Below are 23,035 nucleotides of genomic sequence, written 5' to 3' on the forward strand. Positions count from 1 at the left end.
TCAGTGCTGGACAGCATCCAAGTCAAACTCACTTCAGGACAACATGTTCAAGCTTGGTGAGGCAGAATTAAAGTCAAGTTCTGCAGATAGAGGAGATCTGAAATCCAAACATCAATTGTTGGAGAAACTCAGCAGGTTTGGAAGCATCTGTGGAGCAAGAAATACAATATATTGAGTTCAATATGACTTCTGTAGTTAAAGTTGTTATCAATGGGACAATATCACACCTGTTAGGATTTTTCCAGCGCTTTCTTTTTTATTGTAGATGCAATGGACTTAGGAGCAGGGGTAGACCATTTATCCCATCCAGGCCATTCAAAAAAATTATAGCTGAAATGGGTGTGGTCTCAACTTCATTTTGTGTCAGTGCCCCATAACTCTCAACTTCTGTATTGACTAAAAATCCATCAACATTCAGCATTGAATAGGTCCAATGGCCCACCTCCACTGTTTTCTGGGAAGTAAATTCCACACCATAACAGCCCTCAGAGAAAGAAATTCTCTTCCCCTCCACCTTAAAATGAAACTTTTTAATTTTAAACTGTGTTCCATAATAGTAGTTTCTTGTACAAGGAGAAACGCCCACTGAGGTATCTTCCATGCTGCTGATCTAAGGCACAAAGCATAACTATTGTTACAGTGTTAACAGAGTGCAGAGTAAGCAGGATAGGAATTTGAGACTGGTGGGTAGGAATTGCCTGAATAAGCATGATTGCCTTGGATTATTTCTCAATACACTCAATTTTGAAAATTATTGTTTCACTTATCTGATGAACTATTGCTATGGAATCAAAATAGCTAACTTCAAAAATGCATTTGATAAAGTGTGCTCCTTTTTTCCTTTGAATTCCTCAGGCTGGATATTATTAAGCAGCTTATTTAGGGATGTTATGATACATCTCTGGAGCAGGCAGGACTTGATCCCAGGCCTCCTGGCTCAGAGGTAGAGACACTACTATTGCACCACAAGAGCACCTTAATTCCTTAGGGTGGTGTCCTTGGCCCAACCATCTTCAACTGCTTCATTAATGGCCTTCTTTTCATTAACAGGTCAGATGTTGGAATGTTCATTGCTGATTACAAAGTGTTCAGCGTCATTTGCAGCTCTTCAGATACTGGAACAGTTTGTGCCCAAATGCAACAAGATCTGCATAAACTTTGGGCTTGGGTTAATAAACAATGTCATATTTATGGCCAAAGGGCCATTTAATGGCCATCTCCAATAAAAGAAAATCTAATTATCCCCCTTTGACATTTAAGAATATTTATATCATAGTTTCCATAATCAATATCTTGGGTGTAACCAATGAGCAGAAACTGAACTGGGCTAGCTTTCGTAGCTACCAAAGCAAGTCAAAGGCTGATAATATCATACAGAAGGTACAAGTCACAAGTGTGGTGGAGTACTTCCTACTTGCCTGGATGAGTGAAGCTCCAATAACACTTGGGGAGATCAACACCATCTGAAATAAAGCCACTTATTGGCACCCTATCACCACCTTCACCATTTACTCCCTCCACAAAAACACACATCAGTGGCAGTGTGTACCATGCGCAAGATGCATTTCAGCAACTTGCCAAGCTTCCTTCAACAGATCCTTCCAAACCTTGAACCTGTAACATTTAAGAAGACAATGCAACACCTGCAAGTATCCCCTCTCATTGGGGAAGCAGTGGTGCAGTGGTAATGTCACTGGTCTGGAAATATAGCATCCCAGGCAAATGTTCTGACCATGGAAGATGATAAGATTTGAAGTTTGTGAAAACCTGGAATAAAAAGCTCGTTTAATAGTGACAATAGCTAGTTTTGATTATTTCCAAAATGCATTGCATTCACAAATGTCCACTTGTCTTCTGCATATTCCTTAACAGTCTCATCTACATGTGAATCCAGACCCATAACAACATGGGTGACTCTCAACTACCCTCAGATGAATTAGTGCTAAAAGAATAAATACTAGCTGATTCAGTGTTGTACCACATTCTTTTCATGAAGTTAAACAAGTCACACACTACCTTAACTTGGAATTTCGTCACAGTTCCTTCACTGTTGCTGGGTCAAAATCCTGGAACCCTTTCCCTAGCAGCACCATGATTGTCCCTAGATTGACTGCAGCAGTTCAGCAAGGTGGCTGACCACAATATCCTCACGGGGTATTAGGGAAGGGTAACAAATGCTGCCCTTTCAGCAATGCTAACAACACATGAATGAATAAATACAAATTCTTGGAGAGTGTGAAACAGTAGATGCTGAGCAACTGTTTCCATTCCTGGAAATTTGAAAAGAATGGTTTATTGCCTCGTAATGAGGGGCTTGTCATTTTGGACTGAGATGAAGAGAAATTACTTCACTGATGGGGTGCGAATCATTGAAATTCTCAAACCCAGTGCAGCCGATACTCTGAATCAAAACTGAAACAGTCAGATTTTACAGTACTGAGGAAATTATGAAGTATACAGATTGCGCTATATTATTTGTGATTTTATTAAATGGCAAAGTGGGCTCAATGGACTGTCCAACTTTTCCTGCTCCTATTTCTTATGTTCTTGTAAGTGTTTAATCTCAGTGCTGCTGTCCTTCACAGGATTTGACTGAATGCCTAGCATCCCTTAATGGAGAGAGAAATGTGAACAGGTATAATAGAAGGCACTGTCACTTTTTTCTGAACAATAACTCAGGTTGACATTGATAGGCACCTGTGAACAAGATTTTCATAAACCAGTCAGTGCAGAGATTTGAGGGATCTAATCTAGGCAGGACAGTCACACAATATTGATTGAAATCTTTGACTCCCATTCAGAAATGTAGAAGATACAACCTCATTATATCAGAAAATGTATGTTTAAACACACTTATTGGGCCGTGAACAATTTGTTTGATCGTGTCAGCCATTTGAAAACCAGTGTATTTCTGGTCAGTAAATAAAAAGATTAAGTAGCCATAATCTTACCAGAGCACAGGCTGTTCTCTTTTGAGAGAGGTGGCTGGTAGTGGAAACCTGAGCTTCACCACACTTCAGCTGAGGGGAAAGGCTGAGGAGTGTCCTTCATGGTAACCACAGGCATTGTGTGAATTGAACCCACTCTGCTGGTATCACTCTGTGTTGTAAATGAACTGGCTAGCCATCTGAGCTAACCAACCCAGAAAATAGATCCTGGAAACCAACTTAAACAGTAGATTGCTGGTAGATTTTACATAGTTTTAGAATCTCAGCAATATCCCAACATACCCTTGGAACATGCAGAACATTTCTCCGACTTGGATCTTGCAACATGTTTATGTTTTATTTTATGTACCTTGATGCCTTGCACAGCTGCCAGTTCCACCTCGAGTGTCACCAGGAAGAATCCTTTAATGCTGTCGCCTCCTGGCAATTTGAAGATAATGTCCAAATTTCTGAAAGAAATGTATTACCATCTAATGGCCACGCAAAGTCCCAACTTAAAAGCTCAGAATATCAAACCTTTCTGTGACAGGTTGTTTTTAATTCTCAATACAGTTTACCACGTTCTGATTTACAGATCTTATCCTTGCAGTTTTAACATTTTCAGTTTGTTGTACATCTTTTACACTGAAGATAACTGGGGTGAAACTTCTTTGAAGAGATTAGATTACTTACAGTGTGGAAACAGGCCCTTCGGCCCAACAAGTCCACACCGACCCGCCGAAGCGCAACCCATCCATACCCCTACATATACCCCTTACCTAACACTACGGGCAATTTAGCATGGCCAATTCACCTGACCCGCACATCTTTGGACTGTGGGAGGAAACCGGAGCACCCGGAGGAAACCCACGCAGACACGGAGAGAACGTGCAAACTCCACACAGTCAGTCGCCTGAGGCGGGAATGGAACCCAGGTCCCTGGCGCTGTGAGGCAGCAGTGCTAACCACTGTGCCACCGTGCCGCCCCTGATGATTTATATAATTTTCAAACTCTCAAATTAACAATAAGAGAAAGAGCATGGACAGGAGAAAAGAAGAGGTTAGGTTTCAAGTCACAAAACATGAAAATATCAAATGAAATACAGCAAGCTTTAGAATTGTTAAATAAAAAGCAAGATAATTCCTGGAGAATGCAACCACCAAATGCACCTTCCCTTCACTCCCCCTGTTGGCATTTTGCAGGGAATGTTCCCTCCAGGACACTTTAGTCCATTTCTCGACCACCAACATCCCTTCCCGCTTCCCATAGCACCTTCGCAGAAGATGCAACACCTGTGCCTTCACCTCCGTCCTGCTAACCATCCAAAGGCCTCAATGGTCTTTCCAGGTGAGGCAACCTTTCACCTGTAGCTCCTCCAGTCTGGTCTATTGCATTCACTGCACTCGTTCAAATTGGAGAAGCCAAACACAGATTGGGTGACCGTTTTGCAGAACACCTCCCGTCAGTGTGCAAGCACAACCCTGACCTTTCCATAGCCAGTCATTTTAACAAAGCATCCCGCCTACTCTTATTCCCACTTATCTGTCTGTGGCATGCTACAATCCTCCAGTGAATCACACCACAAATTGGAGGAACAAAATCTAATTTTCAGACTTGGCACTTTACAACCTTCTGGTCTTAATATTGACTTCAACACTTTTGAATTGTGAACCCAACTCTCATTTCTTCCTTTCTTTTAGCTTTAATTGTTGTATTTTCTAAGGAGATTTGTAGCTCAGGTTTAGGTTCTGGATGTAGGTTTGTTCACTGAGCTGGAAGGTTCATTTTCAGATGTTTCGCCACCATACTGGGTAACATCATCAGTGAGTCTCCTGATGAAGCAATGAGGCATGGCCCATTTTCTATTTATGTGTTTAGGTTGCCTTGGGATGGTGATGTCATTTCCTGTGGTAATGTCATTTCCTGTTCTTTTTCTCAGGGGGTGGTAATTGTTGCATTCCATTTCACCATATCTTCACTCCCCTCCCCCCACCCCATTGGGACTGTTCTTTTCAGTTTGGCCATTAGACCTATTGCTGATGGAACATCACTCTCACACGCTTTGGATGCTGCCTGACTTGCTGCACTTTTCCAGCGCCACACCTTTTGACTCTGATCTCTAGCATCTGCAGTCCTCAGTTTCTCCACACCATTGTTTTGCTATTCTCACATTCTGATCACTTAATCTGCAGTATTAGCAGCCTTTCTCCCCACCACTCTATCACCCCTCCCCCACTATTGCATGAATGCTTCCCTCCTCCATATGTTAACATCAGCTCTGATGAAGAGTCAGCTAGACACAAAATTTTAGTTGCTCTCTCTTCATGGATGCTGCCTGATCCACTGATTTCCAGCATTTTTTCTTTTCAGTATAATTCTAACCAGGTTTGTTAGCATTTGTCAAGAGAAGATATAAATTACAACATGTTGAGCAGAGGCTCTTATGGGAAAGTGTTTTCTGTAACTTATCAGAAAATATGAGGGGGCTGAGAGGGAAAATCAGAGAAATTTAAATAATTTAAATGCAAAAGGGCAAGTTAGTTTTAGGTCAGGTTTCTAAAGAGGGTAGGTACATTGACTATCAGATTATTATAGGGCAGATTCAGTCAAGCTGAAGACTCTTGCCTAATGCAGGATAGCATGAATAATAGAAATGACATGACACTCAAGAGAAATGAACGAAAAATCTCTTAAGAGAGAATAAGGCCCTTTCAACTTGACTGAGGTTTTTGAAGAGGTTACCCAGAAGACGTTGTCGACATGGAGTTTAGCATGACCTTTGATAAAGTTCTGCATGGCCGACTGATTAGTAAGGTAAAATCACATGGCATATAAGGAAAGCTAGCCAATTAGACATAAAATTGTCTTAATGGAAGGAGACAGAGGGTGTTGGAAGAGGATTGATGTTCAGACTGGAGGTCTGTGACCAGCAGTGTGGTGTTAGGTCTACTGATGTTCGTCATTTATATAAACTATATGGATGAGAATACAGGAGGCGTGGTCAGTAAGTTTGCAGATGGCCCTAGAATTGTTTGTAATGTGGACAGCGAAGAAGCTTATCTAAGTGTACATAGAGATCTTGATGACCTAAGCTACTGAACTGAGGAGTGGCAGGTCCAGTTTCATTAAAATAAATATGAGGTTTCGTAAGATAAACTAGGACACGACTTACATAGTTAATGATAGAGCCTGGAGAGTGTTGTCTAATAGAGAGACCTAGAGGTGCAGGTACATAATTCCTTGAAAGTGGGGTCACAGATAGAGTGGTGAAGAAGGTGTTTGGCATGCTTATCTTCATTGGAGAGAGTATTGAATACAGGAGTTGGGACGTATGTTACGGCTGTCCAAGACATTGGGAAGGCCACTTTCAGAACATTGTGTACAATTCTGGTCTCCCAGCGATAGGAAGGATGTTATTAAACTGGACAGAGTGCAGAAAACATCAACAAGGATGTTGCCAGGACTAGAGAGTTTGAGCTTTAAGGAGAGGCTGAATAGGCTGGGATTTTTTTACGTGGAGCGTCAAAAGCTGAGTGTGACCTTGAAGAAGTGTATAAATCATTGAATGTCTTGGATAAGGTGAATAGCCAAGATAATGTTTCCAGGTGGGGATTCCAGAACTAGAGGGCATAGGTTTAAGGTGAGAGGGGAAAGATTTAAAAGGGACCAGAGGGACAATTTTTTCACACCAAAGGTATTGTGTGTATGGAACAAGCTGCCAGACAAAGTGGTTGAGGTGCGTACAAATACAACATTTAAAAGGCATTTGGACAGGTACATGAATAGGAAAGGTTTAGAGGGACATGGGCCAAATACAGGCAATAGGATACATGGTTGGCATGGATGAGTTATACTAAAGAATCTGTTTCCATGCTCTGAGATTCTATGACAATGACTCGCACTATTATAACATCACATTCTGATATTCTATTCTGCTATCAGAATAAGTATCATTCTTTGATGACGTTTATAAGGCACACAAAATAAAAGCGCAATGCTGACTGTTTCCAGGTTGTGCGCAGATTAATCTATAATCCAGGGTCATAGAGTCACACAGCATAGAAACAGGCCCTTAAGTAAATTTATACTTCTCAAACCTATCAGAGTTTGGACCCTTACAAACCAGTAGAAAAAGGAGGCTTAAATTCTTTTCATCTGATTTGGGAATTAATGGATTCATCCAAGAGCTGCTTTCATGTACTCTTAAAAAAAGACATCAAACGAAGCTTCAAATTTGCAACCGAAAACAGGCCTAAATTCATGTTCATCTGCTGTTTGATAAATTTGTGTCAGTAAACCTCCTGAGATGAAGTTGTGTTTCCTCTCCACATTAGCAGTTGGAAACTGCTACACACTTTAAATTGCAATAAAATGTCAAATTTTTCTTTACAATTTGAGAAAACATGAAATACGGTAAAAGACTATTAGACCTACAGTTCTTTCTGGCAAAAACCACGACAATGTAGTGACCACAGACCTGACTTGACCCATTTTTATGTCCAAATAGAAAATTCTGAAAATTTAGTTCCAAAGCCCAAAGCTATTTGAGTAAACCCCAACATGCCAAATGAAGAAAACTAATTATTATATCACTATCTAAGCATTTTAAAGACACTTTATCCACCAGAAAGGAAATTAACTAGTTGTAGACTTGTTTTCACTGAACTGCAGAAAAGAAAGGAGAGTTGCATCTGCCTTAGATTTGATAGGAGGCTTTTAATTCTGTCATTACAGTGTCTGCTTACATCTATTCCTAACTTAAATGGCATAATTTAGAAGGAGAAAAGAACAGCATTGCACTTACCTCAGCTCCATTGTCCTGGAAATAGTCATCAATGATTGATGTGAAAAGAAAAGAAAGTTTTAACATTTCTGCAGTTTACATTATAAAGCAAAGTTAGCAGCCGTCACAAATTTACATATATTTTTAAAATATGAAAGTGATAATTTTAATATGGAAAGTCATATGAATTTGTAATCACAATAATGTCTCATGTAAGATGAAGTGTGCAGGATTAAAGCACATGGGATTGAGAATAAAATCTGTCAGAGACTGAGATTTGAATAGCAGACAGGTAATAGAGAGTTTGGATAAATGGGACTATTTCAGAATGGAAAACCTTGGTTAGTATTTTACCAGATCTGTGATTGAACCCCAGCTATCCTGAAAGGTATCAACTATTTAATTGAGCAAGTCAAAGGCAATATTTCCAAATTTGCTGATAATATAAAAAGAGTATATAAAATAAAAATTATGAGTGTTATGAGTGAATAAAAAGACTTCAGTGCAGTTTAGACAATTTGATTGTGCGAACAAATGCATAGCAAATGCAGCAAAGCATATACAAATGTCAAATTATCCATTTTGACAGGGAATGCAGAATGACAAATTATTATTGAATTAGATAGATTGGGCAATGTTGATATGCAAAGGAATCCAGGTATTGTTGTAAACCAGGCTTTGAAAGAAAACATTCAGATGCAGCAAGGAAATAGGAAGGCAAATCATATGTTGGCTTTTGGTGCAAGAGGATTTATATGCATAAGTAACGATATCTTGCTGCAGTGTAAAGGGCTTTGAAGAGATAACACCTGGAGATTTGTGCACTGTTTTGGTCTCCTTATCTCAGAAAGGATATACTTGCCAGAAGGGGTGTGTAGTGAAGGTTTGGCAGACTAATTGCTGGGATGATAGCATTGTTGTATGTGAAGAGATTTGGTCAATTAGGCCTACATTCACTGGAGTTTAGAAGAATGAGAAAGTTCTCAATGAATTATATATAATTGTGAGAGGCTGGACAGACTGGATGGAGGATGATGTTCTTTCTGGCCATGGAACTCTGGAACAAGGGGTAAGAGTCTCAAAATAAAGGGTGGACTATTTATGACTGAGGTAAGGAGAAATTTCTTCACTCAGAGGATGGTGAACCTGTGGAATTTTCTAATACAGCATAGAATGGTGGTGAAATTACTGGCCTATATTTAAGGAAGAAATAGGTAGATTTCCATGTACTAAAATCATCAAGGAGTGTTGTGTTGAGATAGAGAATCAGCCATAACCAGGTTAAATGGAGGAGCAGGTTCAGTTGGCTGAATGGCCAATTCCTGCTCCTATTTGTTATATCTTCATGTTTCTAATTAATGTGAACACATCACAAACCAGGACATATTGTGAGCCACCAGAGGAAAGTGCAACAAGGAATGGATTTGCCCAAACCTTTCCTATCAATTATTCACATAAGCATTTCTCAAAACCAATTCAGATGAAGTCCTCAGTCCCTAATCTCACTTGAGGGGATATGAGATAGCCTTGGCACATGAGGTTAAAGATAAGCCAAAAAGATCTTACACATATATTAAGAGCAAGAGAGTAACAAGAGAAAGGAGGACCACTCAAAGATCAACTAGGTTGTGGGAGATGGGAGAGATATTAAATGAATATTTTGCATCAATGTTTACTATTGAGAAAGAAATAAAGGCTAGAGAACTCAGGGAAATAAATATTGATGTTTTGAAAAAAGTTCACATTACAGAAGAGGAATAGCCGGAGGTCTCAGAAAACACAAAGATAGATAATGCTCCAGGACCTGATCAAGTGTATCCCAGGACATTGAGGGAAGATAGGGAAGGAATTACAGGGTGCCTAGCAGAAATATATATCATCTATAAGAATGGGTAAAGTACCAGAGGACTGATGGGTGGCTAACATTGTGCCATTTTTTAAGAAAGGCTGTAGGAGAAGCCTGGAAACGATAGACCTGTGAATCTGACCTTGGTGATTGGTAAGGGTGGCAAAATGGCTCAGTGGTTAGCACTTCTGCCTCACAGTGCCAGAGACACGGGTTTGATTCCACCCTTAGGTGGCTATCTGTGTGGCGTTTGCACATTCTCCCCGTGTCTGCATGGGTTTTGTCCAGGTGCTTCAGTTTCCTCCCACAGTCGAAAGATATGCATGTTAAATTGCCCAAGCTATCCAGGAATGTGCAGGTTAGGTGGATTGCAGGAATAGGGTAGGGCAGCTGGTTAAAGGTGAAAGGTTCTTCAGAGGGGTCAGTGTAGACTCGATGGGCTGAATGGCCTTCTTCCATACTATAGGGATTCTATGATTCTATGAAGTTGTTGGAGATGATTCTGAAAGATAGTATGTACAGGCATTTGGAGAAGCATAGATTGATTAGGGACAGTCAGCATGGTTTTGTGCCAGGAAAATTGTGCCTCACAAACTTAATTGAGTTTTTTAAAGAAGTAACCAAAAATATTGATGAGGGCAGAGGGGTAGACATTGTTTATTTAAATTTCAGTAAAGCCTCCCACATGGTCGACTAACGAGTAAAGTTAGGTCACGTGATTCGGGTGAGCTTGCCAATTGGATACAAAATTGTCTTTACGTTAAGAGATGGAGGGTGGTGGTTGAGGGTTGTTTTTTAGATTGGAAGCCTGTGACCAGCAGTGTTCCACATATCGGTACTGTGTTCAGTTTTGTTTGTAATTTATATAAATGGTTTCAATGAGAATATAGGAGGCATGGTTAGTAAGTTTGCAGATGACACCAAAATTGGTAGTACAGTTGACAGGTGATAGTGCTCTGGGTAGTGTTGTGGAACAGAGACACCTTCGGATTGAGGTGCATAATTATTTGACATTTGTGTCACATGTAGACAGGATGGTTCAGAAGGCATTTAGTATGCTTGCCTTCATTACTCACATCTTTGAATATAGGAGCTGGATTAGATTAGACTAGATTAGATTAGACTTACAGTGTGGAAACAGGCCCTTCGGCCCAACAAGTCCACACCGACCCGCCGAAGCGAAACCCACCCATACCCCTACATTTATCCCTTACCTAACACTACGGGCAATTTAGCATGGCCAATTCACCTGACCCGCACATCTTTGGACTGTGGGAGGAAACCGGAGCACCCGGAGGAAACCCACGCAGACACGGGGAGAACGTGCAAACTCCACACAGTCAGTCACCTGAGTCGGGAATTGAACCCGGGTCTCAGGTGCTGTGAGGCAGCAGTGCTAACCACTGTGCCACCGTGCCGCCCTATTGAGTTCGGATAGGGTGTTGGTGAGGCCCTTTTTGAAATACTATTTGCAATTCTGGTCACTCTGTTATTACAAGGCCATTATTAAACTGGAGATGTTTCTGAAAATATTTACCAAGATATTGCTGAAAATGGAAGGTATGAGATAAAATAGACTGGAATTTGTTTTCCGCTGGAGCATATGAAGTTGAAGGGTGACTTTATTTATGTTTATAAAATCATGAGGAGCAGAAGTGAATGACAAGGGTATTTTCCTGAGGATGAGGTAAGTTCAAACCTAGGAGGCATGTTTGAAGGTAAGAGGAGAAAGATTTACAAAGGACACAAGGGGCAACTTTTCTTTACACAGGCAGTGGTTCATTTGTGGTAGGAACTGCCAGAGAAAGTGGTAGATGGAAGTACAGTTACAATGTTTAGAAGACAGTTGGATAAATGCATAAATAGGAAAGGTTTGGCGGGATATGGGCCAGTGGGCCAGGTGGGACTAGTTCAGTTTGGGAAAATGGCTTGTTGGACCGAAGGGTCTGTTTCCATGCCTAATGGCTCTGTGACTCTAGGATCTGCAGATTGCAGAGTAATACTGAACTGTGATTCATCTGTAAAAATTTGTCACAGTTATATGAGAGTAATACATTGGAGGAAATATTCCAATAGGCTTCATTTCAGGTCTGAACAAAAATGACCTAGTCACAAGGTGAGAAGCATATTTTCTGTCTCCGCCTCTTGACACAATGGCACATGCTCCCATTGACTTTGACACATGCCATTCACTTGAAGCACAGGCAGTGTTTATTGAAAAACCTGATAGCACATGCTACAGTTTTGACATTGATGTAACTTGGTTCCATAGAACAACATGTCCATCCCTGATTCATGACAATTTGGTGCTTCCCACCATGACAAGCTGCCAGCCTCTCCCTCTGTCTTAGAAAGTAAGGTAAGCCACAGTGGCCTGAAGCCTGTGAATGAGCACTGAAGACTCTGTATGCTAAAAAAGGATACAAAGTATAGAGAGGTTAGAATCTTGTAAGAAAACAAAATTGAATAAACACTAAGAAAGCAAGCGAACATCATAAGAAGCATCCTGTGGAGATGCATGAGACACATGTGTAACCCCTTGCACAAAGAGACCTGGCAGAATCATGCAAGTAATAAGTGCCTATGAGGTGCAAGACAAAGTGCTGAAGTGGTGGCTATGTTGGTTGAACAGTAGGCATGATGATATGGTGAGGCTGAGGCAACTTATGTGGAAGGGGTGGCATTCATGGGGATCCAGTGACAATGTGCTGAAGACAAAATTGGATGGCAGCTGGGATTGAGTCACAAAGCATGAAAACAGACCATTCAGTCCAACTAGACTATGCCGACCAAGTTCCCAAACTAAAGTAGTCCCACTTGCATGCATTCAGTGAGCTGCTACCACCTTATACCCACTCTGATTTACATACCAGGAATTTGTGCTATCTGTTTGTCTGGAAATTAGGAGACCATTAGAAGTGGCATATGAGTTATGCCATTTGAGGTCTTAATGAGATGGAAATAAGGTAGTCAACCCTCCACAGCAAAATTCTGAAATTGCCATTTCAAGCTGAAATGGAAAATCGGACAAAATGTTCTCAAAGCAACATTGTGCTTTTTTTCATTCCTGCAAGACTTTCTCACCGTTGCCAGAACCGCAGCAAGACGAAAAATGAATGCCCATAATCTGCATGTGAATGGCAGAATCATAGTTCTTACCCATTGGCATCTTTTTTCTTCCAATTTGTTAAAACACAGTCTGCATGAACTAAGATAGGCGGTAGACCAAGGATTTTGGACACTTCACAATATGGCACTGCAAGGCTCTTGGGCAATACCTAGGATTGAAAATAAATAAGAACATGAGAAGTAAGAAGATGATTAGGCCATTCTGCCCCTCAAGCCTGCTTTGCCATTCAGTACAATCATAATTGATCTCCGTCTCAATTTTACTTTCCAGTTGTATCCACATTTCTCTTGGCATTCTAAAATCTATTGATCTCTTAATCACTAAGTGACTGATTAACTACAGCCTCTGGGTTGACTGTTTCAAAGATCACCAATCTTCTGAGTGAAAAAGAAAATCTGACTCTGAAATGGTAGACCCCTTGACCTGAGACCATGACCCCTAATTCCAGACTCCCCGTCAATACCAAGGGTTAGAAAGCAATCCTTTATTGGCAGCGAAGTACCCTTCAGCGTTCTAGACTCTATGCTTTGGAATTTTTTTCTGCATTTTGCACTTTCTTTTCTTCACTTAAAAATCTCATGTCTAGTTTTTGACAAATTTTGTGTTCGCCTCTTCTCATCTGACCTTCTTCAGTTTCCTATCTATTTTAGTTATGCCATGGGACTTTTCTTTAAACTTTATAGATGTTAAATAAATGCAAATTGTTGAATCTGGACATATGATTTTGTTTGTGTACAGGGTTGCAACACAATTGAAGTAATACCTGGAAATAATCATTTTTGGGAAATTATCTGTATGATGTTTACAGGCTGTTGTTTCAAAAACATTCTCTTTCAATCATTAGCTGTTCCCAGAATTCAAACAATACCATTCATCAAACTACTGGATTAACAGAATGATTAACTGCCTGTAATTAATCAGTCACTGAGTATGTTCTGATCAAGTCCACTTGTAACATCTGAGATACTATGAGGAGATTCACTGCTGCCACCAGTGCTCTTAGTGGAATTTGTCTGTACTACTGATATCATGGTGCGAAGGATAACCATGCAAAGTATTCAGCAAAAGATAAGCTCTATCTTAATTAACAGTAAAGGGCAGCACGGTGGTTCAGCAGTTAGCACTGCTGCCCCACAGCACTAGGGTCCCAGGTTCAATTCCAGCCTCGGGTGACTGTCTGTGTGGAGTTTGCACATTCTCCCTGTGTCTGCGTGGGTTTCCTCCAGGTGCTCTGGTTTCCCCCCACAGTCCAAAGGTGTGCAGGTCAGGTGAATTGGTCATGCTAAATTGCCCGTAGTGTTAGGTACATTAGTCAGAGGGAAATGGGTCTGGGTGGGTTACTTTTTGGAGGATCAGTGTGGACTGGTTGTGCCGAAGGGCCTGTCCCCACACTGTGGGGAATCTAATCTAATCAGTAAAGGTTTATTACATTCTACTTCATCCTAGCAACATTACACTTGAGTTACATGTTTGTTTCTTGTGAGGCATCAAGCTCCTCTTAAGATTAAGTCCACATTAGTGTTAGTTGCATAAACTGAGCACTAAAATAACAACATTTGAATAGCTGGCAGAAGAGTATTACTGAATTTGAAAGGTTAACTCTGTTTCTCACTCCACAGATGCTGTCGGACTTCCTGTTTTTAATTCAGATTTCCACCAACTGCAAATTTTACTTGTATTTGAACAATTGGTTAGTTCCTCCCAGGAACTGTCTTTTCTATCCCGATGGGCAGAGCTTATCTTGTGATGTCAGTAAACATAAAGAGAGCTGATGATAATACGAGTTTGAGATCTATCAGAGCTGCTGTTGTCCAAAGAACAACCGTTGTTTGGACCAAGACTTGCTCTAAACCTGCCATCCATATCTTTCTATAGCCTGAAAAGGGTATGAAAGTTGGAGATTTCTCTGAACAGATCATTGACCTATAATTATGCCCAGAGAAAGCAAGCCAATATTAAATGGAAGAAAGGTATGAAGACAAGAAAATGCAAGGCCTTGGTGAAGCATATATTTCTGCAAGTTTTGCTTCTCCCAGTTTGTCAAATTCCCTTCTTCTAGAAAGTTTCTGTGTTTAACGAAAAACAGAAATGATTTATGGTTAACATTTATTAGAATTTGAAAGGTTGTGAAGTGGTTTCACTGCCAGATCTCAGCTTAGACTGACTTCAAATTGAATATTAACATGAGAGATATTCCTTCAAACCTTTGCAATGTTGTGTTCTCCCTCCTGCCACACATAGCCCATTGTAATAAAGCTGAGTGCCAAGTGTGCCAACCGTAGCTGTTTATACCCGCTGAGAAAATCTGTGCTCAGGAGTTGCATCTGTTAAACCAAAGAGAGGAGAGAAATATAATTCGATCGTCAAATAGGGATTCACACACCTCACCTCATCCAGTAGAATGTTTTAAAACCAGTTCCCCTACCTATTGCCAGTGTGCGCCTGAGGAAAATGAACAATTTTGAACTTGGTTCAGACTACAGTAGCATCTCACCCAGGAACTCACTCATTTGTGAGTATATACATCAAGTGTCTTCAGGCAATTGATCGTGAACTTGATCTAAACAGTGATTAGCACTGCTGCCTCACAGTGCCAGGGACCCGGGTTGGATTTCTGCCTCGGGTGACTGTGTGGAGTTTGCACATTCTCCCCATGTCTGCGTGGGTTTACTCTGGGTGCTCTGGTTTCCTCCCAGAGTCCAAAGATGTGCAAGTGAGGTGAATTGGCCATGCTAAATTGCCCATAGTGTTAGATGCATTAGTCAGGGGTAAATATAGTGTAGGGGAATGGGTCTGGGTGGGTTACTCTTAGGAGGGTCAGTGTGGACTTGTTGGGCTGAAAGGCCTGTTTCAACACTGTAGGGAATCTAGTCTAATCTAAACTGACATTTATGCTATCCTCACTTTAATGTTTAGAAGTGTCCACTGGACAACACACTTTACTGGACAGAGATTGGGAATGAAATGAGAGATTATTTTGCTTATGTAGAGAAATTAAACAATCAACGCTTGCAGCATCCCCAAACATCTTTCAAAACCATCAGATTTGATTTCTATCTTGTTTGGTGAATTGACAACAGAAGGTGTGACAGCAACGGCATCAGGTCAAGAGTTATCATGTGGGAATTTTGGAATGCGCTTACGTGGAGAGCAGTAAAGGAAGATTTGTTGAAAATCTTTAAGGCAGAAAGATTCATGATTTTCAAAGATGTCAGCAAATATCAGGAAATTAGTATAATGTAGAATTGAGGCCACAAACAGATTAGCCATGGTCTTATTGTTTGGTGGAGTAGGCTTCAGGGGCCGAACGTTGTAATCCACCTCCGAGTTCATATGTTCCTATGCTTCTGAGCTCGAAAAGGGAGGTATCAGACAGTATCCCACTCTTGTTCCCTGAACAATAACATCAGCTCAGAAACATGATAATTGAATCAGGACAGGAATTCTCAATGAACATGACTGTTAATAACCTATGGGTGATTGAAATACCAGTGGGGCATCATTTTGGGACCAGCAACCATAATTCTAGTAGTTTTAAAATAGTGATGGAAGAGGATAGACCGGATCTAAAAGTTAGAACGTTCTAAATTGGACAAAGGCCAATTTTGACAGTATTAGGCAAGAACTTTCAAAAGTTGTTTGGGGGCAGATGTTCGCAGGTAAGGGGTTGGCTGGAAAATGGGAAGCCTTCAAAAATGAGATAGCGAGAGTCCAGAGACAGTATATTCCTGTTAGGGTGAAAGAAAAGGCTGGTAGGTGCAGGGAAAGCTGGATGACGAGAGACATTGAGATTTTGGTTAAAAAAATGAAGGAAGCATATATCAGGTATAGGCAGCAGAGATCAAGTGAATTCTGTCGAAGAATAAAAAAGGCAGTAGGAGTATACTTAAGTGGGAAATCAGGAGGGCAAAAAGGGGACATGGGATAGCTTTGGCAAATAGGGTTAAGGAGAATCCAAAGGGATTTTATAAATACATTAAGGACAAAAGGGTAACCAGGGAAGAATAGGGCCCCTCAAAGATCAGAAAGGCAGCTGATGTGTGGAACCACAGGAGAGGGGGAGATACTAAATGTGCATTTTGCATCAGTATTTACTGTGGAGAAGGACATGGAAGATATAAGAATGTGTGGAAATAGACAGTTTCCTGAAAAATGTCCATATTACAGGGGAGGAAGTACTGGATGTCTTAAAATGCATAAAAGTGGATCCCCAGGGTCTGATCAGGTGTACCTGTGGGAACCGAGGGAAGTGATTGCTGGGTCCCTTGCTAAGATAACTGTATCATCAATAGTCACAAGTGAGGTGCCAGAAGACTGGAGGTTGGCTAACATGGTGCCATTATTTAAGAAAGGTGGTAAGGAAAAGCTAGGGAACTGTAGACCAGTGAACCTGACATTGGTGGTGGGCATGTTCTTGGAGGGCAACCTGAGGGACAGGATTTACATAATTTTGAAAAGGGAAGGCTTGTTTGGGAACAGTCAACCATGGCTTTCTGTGTGGGAAATCATGTATTATTAACTTGAGTAATTTTGAAGAAGTTGGACTGAAGGGTCTGTTTTCCATGCTGTACAACTCTATGACTAAGTAACAAAGAGGATCGCTGAAAGCAGAGCGGTGGACTTCAGCAAGGAATTTAACAAGATCACTCATGCTAGATTGGTTAGCAAGGCTAGATCACATGGAATACAAGGAAATCTAACCATTTGGATACAGAACCAGCTCAAAAATTGAAGACAGAGGTTGATGGTGGTGGAGGGTTGCCTTTCAGACTGGTGGCCTATGATCAGTACTGTGCCACAAGGATTGGTGCTGGGTCCACTGCTTTTCATCATTTATATAAATTATTTGCATGTGAATGTAGGAGGTATAGTTGGTAATTTGCAGATGACACCAAAATTAGAGGTGTAGTGGGCAGTGAAGAAAATACAAGGTGCTGCATTTTGGAAAAGCAAATCAGAGCAGGACTTATACACTTAATGGTAAGGTTTTGATGAGTGTTGCTGAGCACAGAGACCTTGGAGTGCAGGTTGGCATGGATGACTTGGACCAAAGGGTCTGTTTTCATGCTGTACACCTCTATGACTTGAAGTCATAGAGTCATACAGCATGGAAACAGACCCTTCAGTCCAACCAGTCCATGCTGAACATAATCTCAAACTAAACTAGTCCCACCTACCTGCTCCTCACTCATACACCTCCAAACCTTTCTTATTTATGTACTTATCCAAATGTCTTTTAAATGTTGTAATTGTGCCCACATCACCAACCACTTCCTCAGGAAGTTCATTCCATGTGCGAACCGCCTTCTGTAAAAAGTTTTTAAACCTCTCTCCCCTTACCTGAAAAATGGGCCTTCTAGTCTTGAAATTTCCCATCGTAGGGAAAAGACACCTGCAATTAACCCTATTTATAACCCCTCATAATTTTATAAACTTCCATAAGGTCAGCTCTGAACCTAACATGCTCAGGTGAAATAATCACAGCCTTTCTTTACAGTTCAAAACTTCTTACCCGGCAACATTGTGATGAATCACTTCTGAACCCTCCCCAGCTTAGTAATGTCCTTCCTAAAATTGGGCAGCCAGAACTGGATACAGTATTCCAGAAGAGGCCTCACCAATGTCCTGTACATGACATCCCAATTCTTATGCTTGAAGGACTGAGCAATGAAGGCAAGTGTGCCAAGTGTCATTTTAACCACCCTGTCTATATGTGATGCAAACTTCAAATAATTATGTATGTGAAACTTAGTTGCCTCTGTTCTACAACACAATCCAAGGCCCGACCATAAATTTATCCAGATTGAACTCTACCTGCCATTTGTCAGCCCATTGATCCATTTGATCTCATGTGAGGTAATTCAAACAGTATAAGGGAATAGACAATAAATGGGAATGTATTGAGAGGTGTCGATACAGTGAGAGATCTTGGTGTGTAAGTGCATAGGTCATAAGATAGATAAGATTGCAAAAAATGCATTTAGAAAGGTCACCTTTGTTGGCAGAGGTATAGAATACAAAAGTAGGATAGAATGATAAAACTGTCCAAGACACTGTTGAGGCAACAACTGGAATATTGTGTGCAGTTCTGGTCACCATTTTACAGAAAGGATGTAATTAATCTGGAGAGATTGCAGAGAGATTTATCAGAATGTCACCAGGACTGAAGAATTGTAGCTGTAAGGAGAGAATGGAGAGGTTGGGGTTGTTTTCCATGAATAGAGAAGGTTGAGGGGTGACATGACTGAGGTACACAGACTGTGAGGGGTAGAGATAGAGTAGACAGAAGAAACGTCTTACCCTTGGTAGCGAGTTCATAAAACCAGGAGTTATAGAGTGAAGTGAAATAGCAGAAGAATTACAGGAGATTTGATGATAAACTCTTTTATGCAGAGGGTGGTGGGTATCTGAACTTCACTGCCTGAGTTACTGGTGGAGGCAGAAACTCTCAAAAAGTACCTTGATCTGCACCTTAAGGGTTGTAAGCTGCAGAGCTATGGGCTACATCATGAAGATGTGATTAGAAAAGGCATCTTGTGCCTTTGGGTAAGCATGGACAAGATGATCCAAAACATCTCCTCCTGTGCTGTATCATTTCTATGGTTCTACCAAAACACCTTTTACATAATTTGGAGATGCCGGTGTTAGACTGGGGTGTACAAAGTTAAAAATCACACAACACAAGGTCATGTGTTGTCCAACAGGTTGAATTGGAAGCACACTAACTTTCGGAGCGACGCTCCTTCATCAGGTGGTAGAGGAGTGTTGCTCTGAAAGCTAGTATGCTTCCAATTAAACCTGTTGGACTATAACCTGGTGTTGTGTGAATTTTAACCTTTTACATAAGACTTTTATAGCTAATTCCTTTTTTGCAAATTGCTACCTTGCTACACAGGAGAAGCTTGAACATTTTGTTGATCCCGATAGTGATGCCATCAGGAGTTTGTAACTCCTGGCAGAACCACCCATGATGGTAAGGTCAAAGAAGAGGAACCAAACAAATCGCAATCCAAAATAAGCCCTCACCAGCAATCCCCAGTGCATGATATTCATTTGTTATCATGACAGCAACAACAGATGAAGGGAGATCTCCAGTTGTCGAGAACTCCTTGCCACTTGAAGTGGATCTATCTGCTATCAAGCACCACGTGTATGCTATGTGCGATAGCATTACCTTGTTAAAAAAAATTGTTTGGCACAAGGCATCTACTGAAAGGAATTCAACACCCCAACACACATAACACAAGCCCTACGGCTAACAACAAGAGGTGACAGGGATAGGATTGTGACTTCTGGAAGTTTGACTTAATCATTTCACACTTGGATTAAGAGCAGGAGAGCATTCCGGCAGCCTTCTTCACAACTGAGCAGCCTTCTTCAGGACGCAGACTGCTCACCCCATATGGGGAAGGGGGCAAGACAAGATGCCTTCAAAATAGTCTGTTCCATCACAAACCTCACTGGGAAACTGTATTCAGCAGGCTGAACTACCTGCAGTCTGAAAACCAAAGTCAAATTCAACCTTGGGACCTGGAATGTACAAATCCTCCTAGGAAATGAGCAAAATAATCATCCAGAACAAAGAACTACCCTTGTTGCTTATGAACTCGGGCACTTCAACATTGAGATTTTTGACCTGCAGGAGACTCAAAGAGCAGGTGAAAGGCAGTTGGGGAAAGATGATGGTGGTTACACCTTCGTCTGAAGACGGACATCCAAGAATCAATCCAGGATGCATGGAAATGGACTCACTATCAAGAATGAATTCATCAATCGACTCTTGGAGCTTCCTGTTAGCTTCAATGATTGCCTGATGCCTCTCCTGCTGCAGCTTGCTAAGAACCAGCGGGCAACAGTCAAGAGTGCCTATACTCCAACTCGTGATGCTTGAGGTGACTCAAAAGAAGGCTGCAACTCCACCTGGGACGCCATGCTCACAAACAGTCCTAAGGATGAAAAATTATCATCACTGGGGACTTCAAAGGATTTGGAGGGATATGGGCCAGGTGCTGGCAAGTGGGACTAGATTAGGCTGGGATATCTTGTAGGCATGTACGAGTTGGACTGAAGGGTCTTTTTCCATGCTGAACGTCTGTATGACTCAAACTAGAAAGGATGCTTTAGTTGCAAAGGAAATGTTGCAAAAGAAGGAGTCAGGAATTCCAACTGCAACAGGAACCTCCTCACCAAATGTGCGTAATACATAATGTGTATGATGGTCATCACCAATGCACTCATCTACCAAAGAGTTTAGAGTCCATTATTAAGGATGTGATTGCAGGGTACTTGGTTGTGCATGGTAAAATAGGGCTGTGTCAGCACAGCTTTACTGATGGAAGGTCATGCCTGACAAATCTGTTGTAATTCTTTGAGGAGTTAGCAGACAAAGGAGGACCAGTGCACATCATCTATTTGGATTGTCAGAAGGCTTTTGACAAAATCCTGTACAGAAGGCTGCAAAATAAAATGACAGCCCATGATGTTAGGGGAAGGTACTGGTACGGATATAGGATCAGCTGACTGGCAGAAGGCAGAGAGAGGGGATAAAGGGGTCTTTCTCAGGACAGCAGCTGGTGACTTGTGGATTTCCACAGGGTCAGTGTTGGGATTGCACTTTTACGCATTATACGTTAACAACTGGATGATAAAAACTGAGGACATTGGTGCTACATTTACAGATGACACAAATATAGGTGGAGGGATGGGCGTGTTGAGGAGGCCGAATGGCTGCAGAAGGAGTTGGAAAAGCTAGGAGAGTGGACAAATAAGCAATACAGTATATGGTCTACAATGTGGGTAAGTGTGAAGTTATGTACTTTGGTAGAACAGAGGTGTGAACTATTTTCTAAATGTGGAAAGGCTTTGGAAATCTGAAGCATAAGGAGACTTGGGGTTGGGGGTCCTAGTTCAGGACTCTCTTAAGGTTAACATGGAAGTTCATTTGGCAGTTAGGAAGGCAAATACAATATTAGCATTCATTTTAAGAGGGTTGGATTACAAAAGCAGAGATGTATTGCTGAGGCCACGTAAGCCTCTGGTCACATTCATGCATTGTAAGAGTTGTAAATGAAAAACCTACATTGTTGACTTCACAACGAAGCTGATGATGTTCAATCAAATGGGTTAAGTTGTTTGCAATATCCATCCAAGGTTGGTACATTTTTGGTAGATCAGACTGTTGAGAAGAAGATAGTTACTCAGCAAGTGAATCAAACATAATTTTTGTAAAAAGATATATTTGTGCTAAACAGTGTCACATGTGTTTTCTGATAAATTAATTTTGTTGCTTACTTTTTAATGTTCCCAAGAGGAATCACTGCCACTTTTCCAAAGTCTAAGTTAACACAAGTAATATTTGAGTTCATGAAGTTCCTAAGTTATTTACATTCTTACAAAAACATGATCTGAAATGCAATGAAGGGTCCATTTGTCTCTTCATTCTATTTCTTAATGTATGACACATTCTGGTCTCAAGTTTCTTTCCTTTGAGTAGTGTTACAACAAAGCCGTGAACCCTTCTTTTAATTAAACCAAACATCCAAAAAAGCTCACCTTGCTTCATAATCTGTTAAAATATGAGTGACAGAGAATTCCCAAATTTCACTGAATAAAGAAAATAAAATCAATTTATTCTTTAACCTAAAAGTGAACATTAAACAACAACTATTCACAACTCTAAGTCCCCCTTCTCTTAACTGCTTATTACCTGCCTCCAACTCCAACAATATGCTGTTCTAATAAGATACTTATTAAAATTCCATCAACTTAATTTCAAAACTATGCACTGGCTGTCGTCTTCAGTGTCTGTCTTCTTCTGGCTGAAGATCTCCCTGGGTCATCTTCTTTCTTATTTCTGTGAATATGTTTCATATGAAAAGGTAACTTTGATAGAGAATGTTTCCTAACTGCTTGGATCTGTGTCGATGGCAGTTGCTTTGTCTCCAGTTTTCAAAATGCCTGCCTTTTTTATACCCCCAACATCAGATCGTCTCATTGGTTCAATGTTGGCAAAACAGTAAATTGAAACTCAATTCAGTTTTAGTATCCTGGGGCATAATTTAAACTGATTAATTAAATTTGAATTGTTGTCAAAACAACAATCAACTCAGGTATCCATTTCACAGCCAGATGTTACATATTTTCAATTTTCTAATACACTCTGACATTGCTATCTAGTGTTATCACAGTTGCTTATAAGCTCTCAGTTCCGAATAGCATTCACTCTCTCTTGAAAGTACAGTCCATGCCTTCAACGTCATAACAGTAGTTTAGTTGGGATAATGGTCCTGATGAATTCTGTGGATAGATTTTGAGGTGGTTCAAGAACAGAAAATAGAGGCTTGACAGA

General features: G+C 40.8%; 1 protein-coding gene across 1 annotated transcript in view; it reads right to left on the bottom strand.

Moving 5' to 3' along the window:
- The window catches only part of ido1 (indoleamine 2,3-dioxygenase 1), a 53,019-nt gene that overhangs the window by 18,390 nt on the left and 11,594 nt on the right, over positions 1-23,035 (bottom strand). Inside the window, exons 2-6 of the mRNA XM_060856470.1 lie at positions 21,767-21,862; positions 14,892-15,011; positions 12,717-12,835; positions 7,733-7,747; positions 3,298-3,397 (exon numbers count right to left, since the gene is read on the bottom strand). Coding sequence (XP_060712453.1) covers positions 3,298-3,397; positions 7,733-7,747; positions 12,717-12,835; positions 14,892-15,011; positions 21,767-21,847 — 435 coding nt within the window. The 5' untranslated portion in view covers positions 21,848-21,862. The remainder of the gene's footprint in view (positions 1-3,297; positions 3,398-7,732; positions 7,748-12,716; positions 12,836-14,891; positions 15,012-21,766; positions 21,863-23,035) is intronic.

This window comes from Hemiscyllium ocellatum, chromosome 48 (assembly GCF_020745735.1).
Source record: "Hemiscyllium ocellatum isolate sHemOce1 chromosome 48, sHemOce1.pat.X.cur, whole genome shotgun sequence".
NCBI lineage: Eukaryota > Metazoa > Chordata > Chondrichthyes > Orectolobiformes > Hemiscylliidae > Hemiscyllium > Hemiscyllium ocellatum.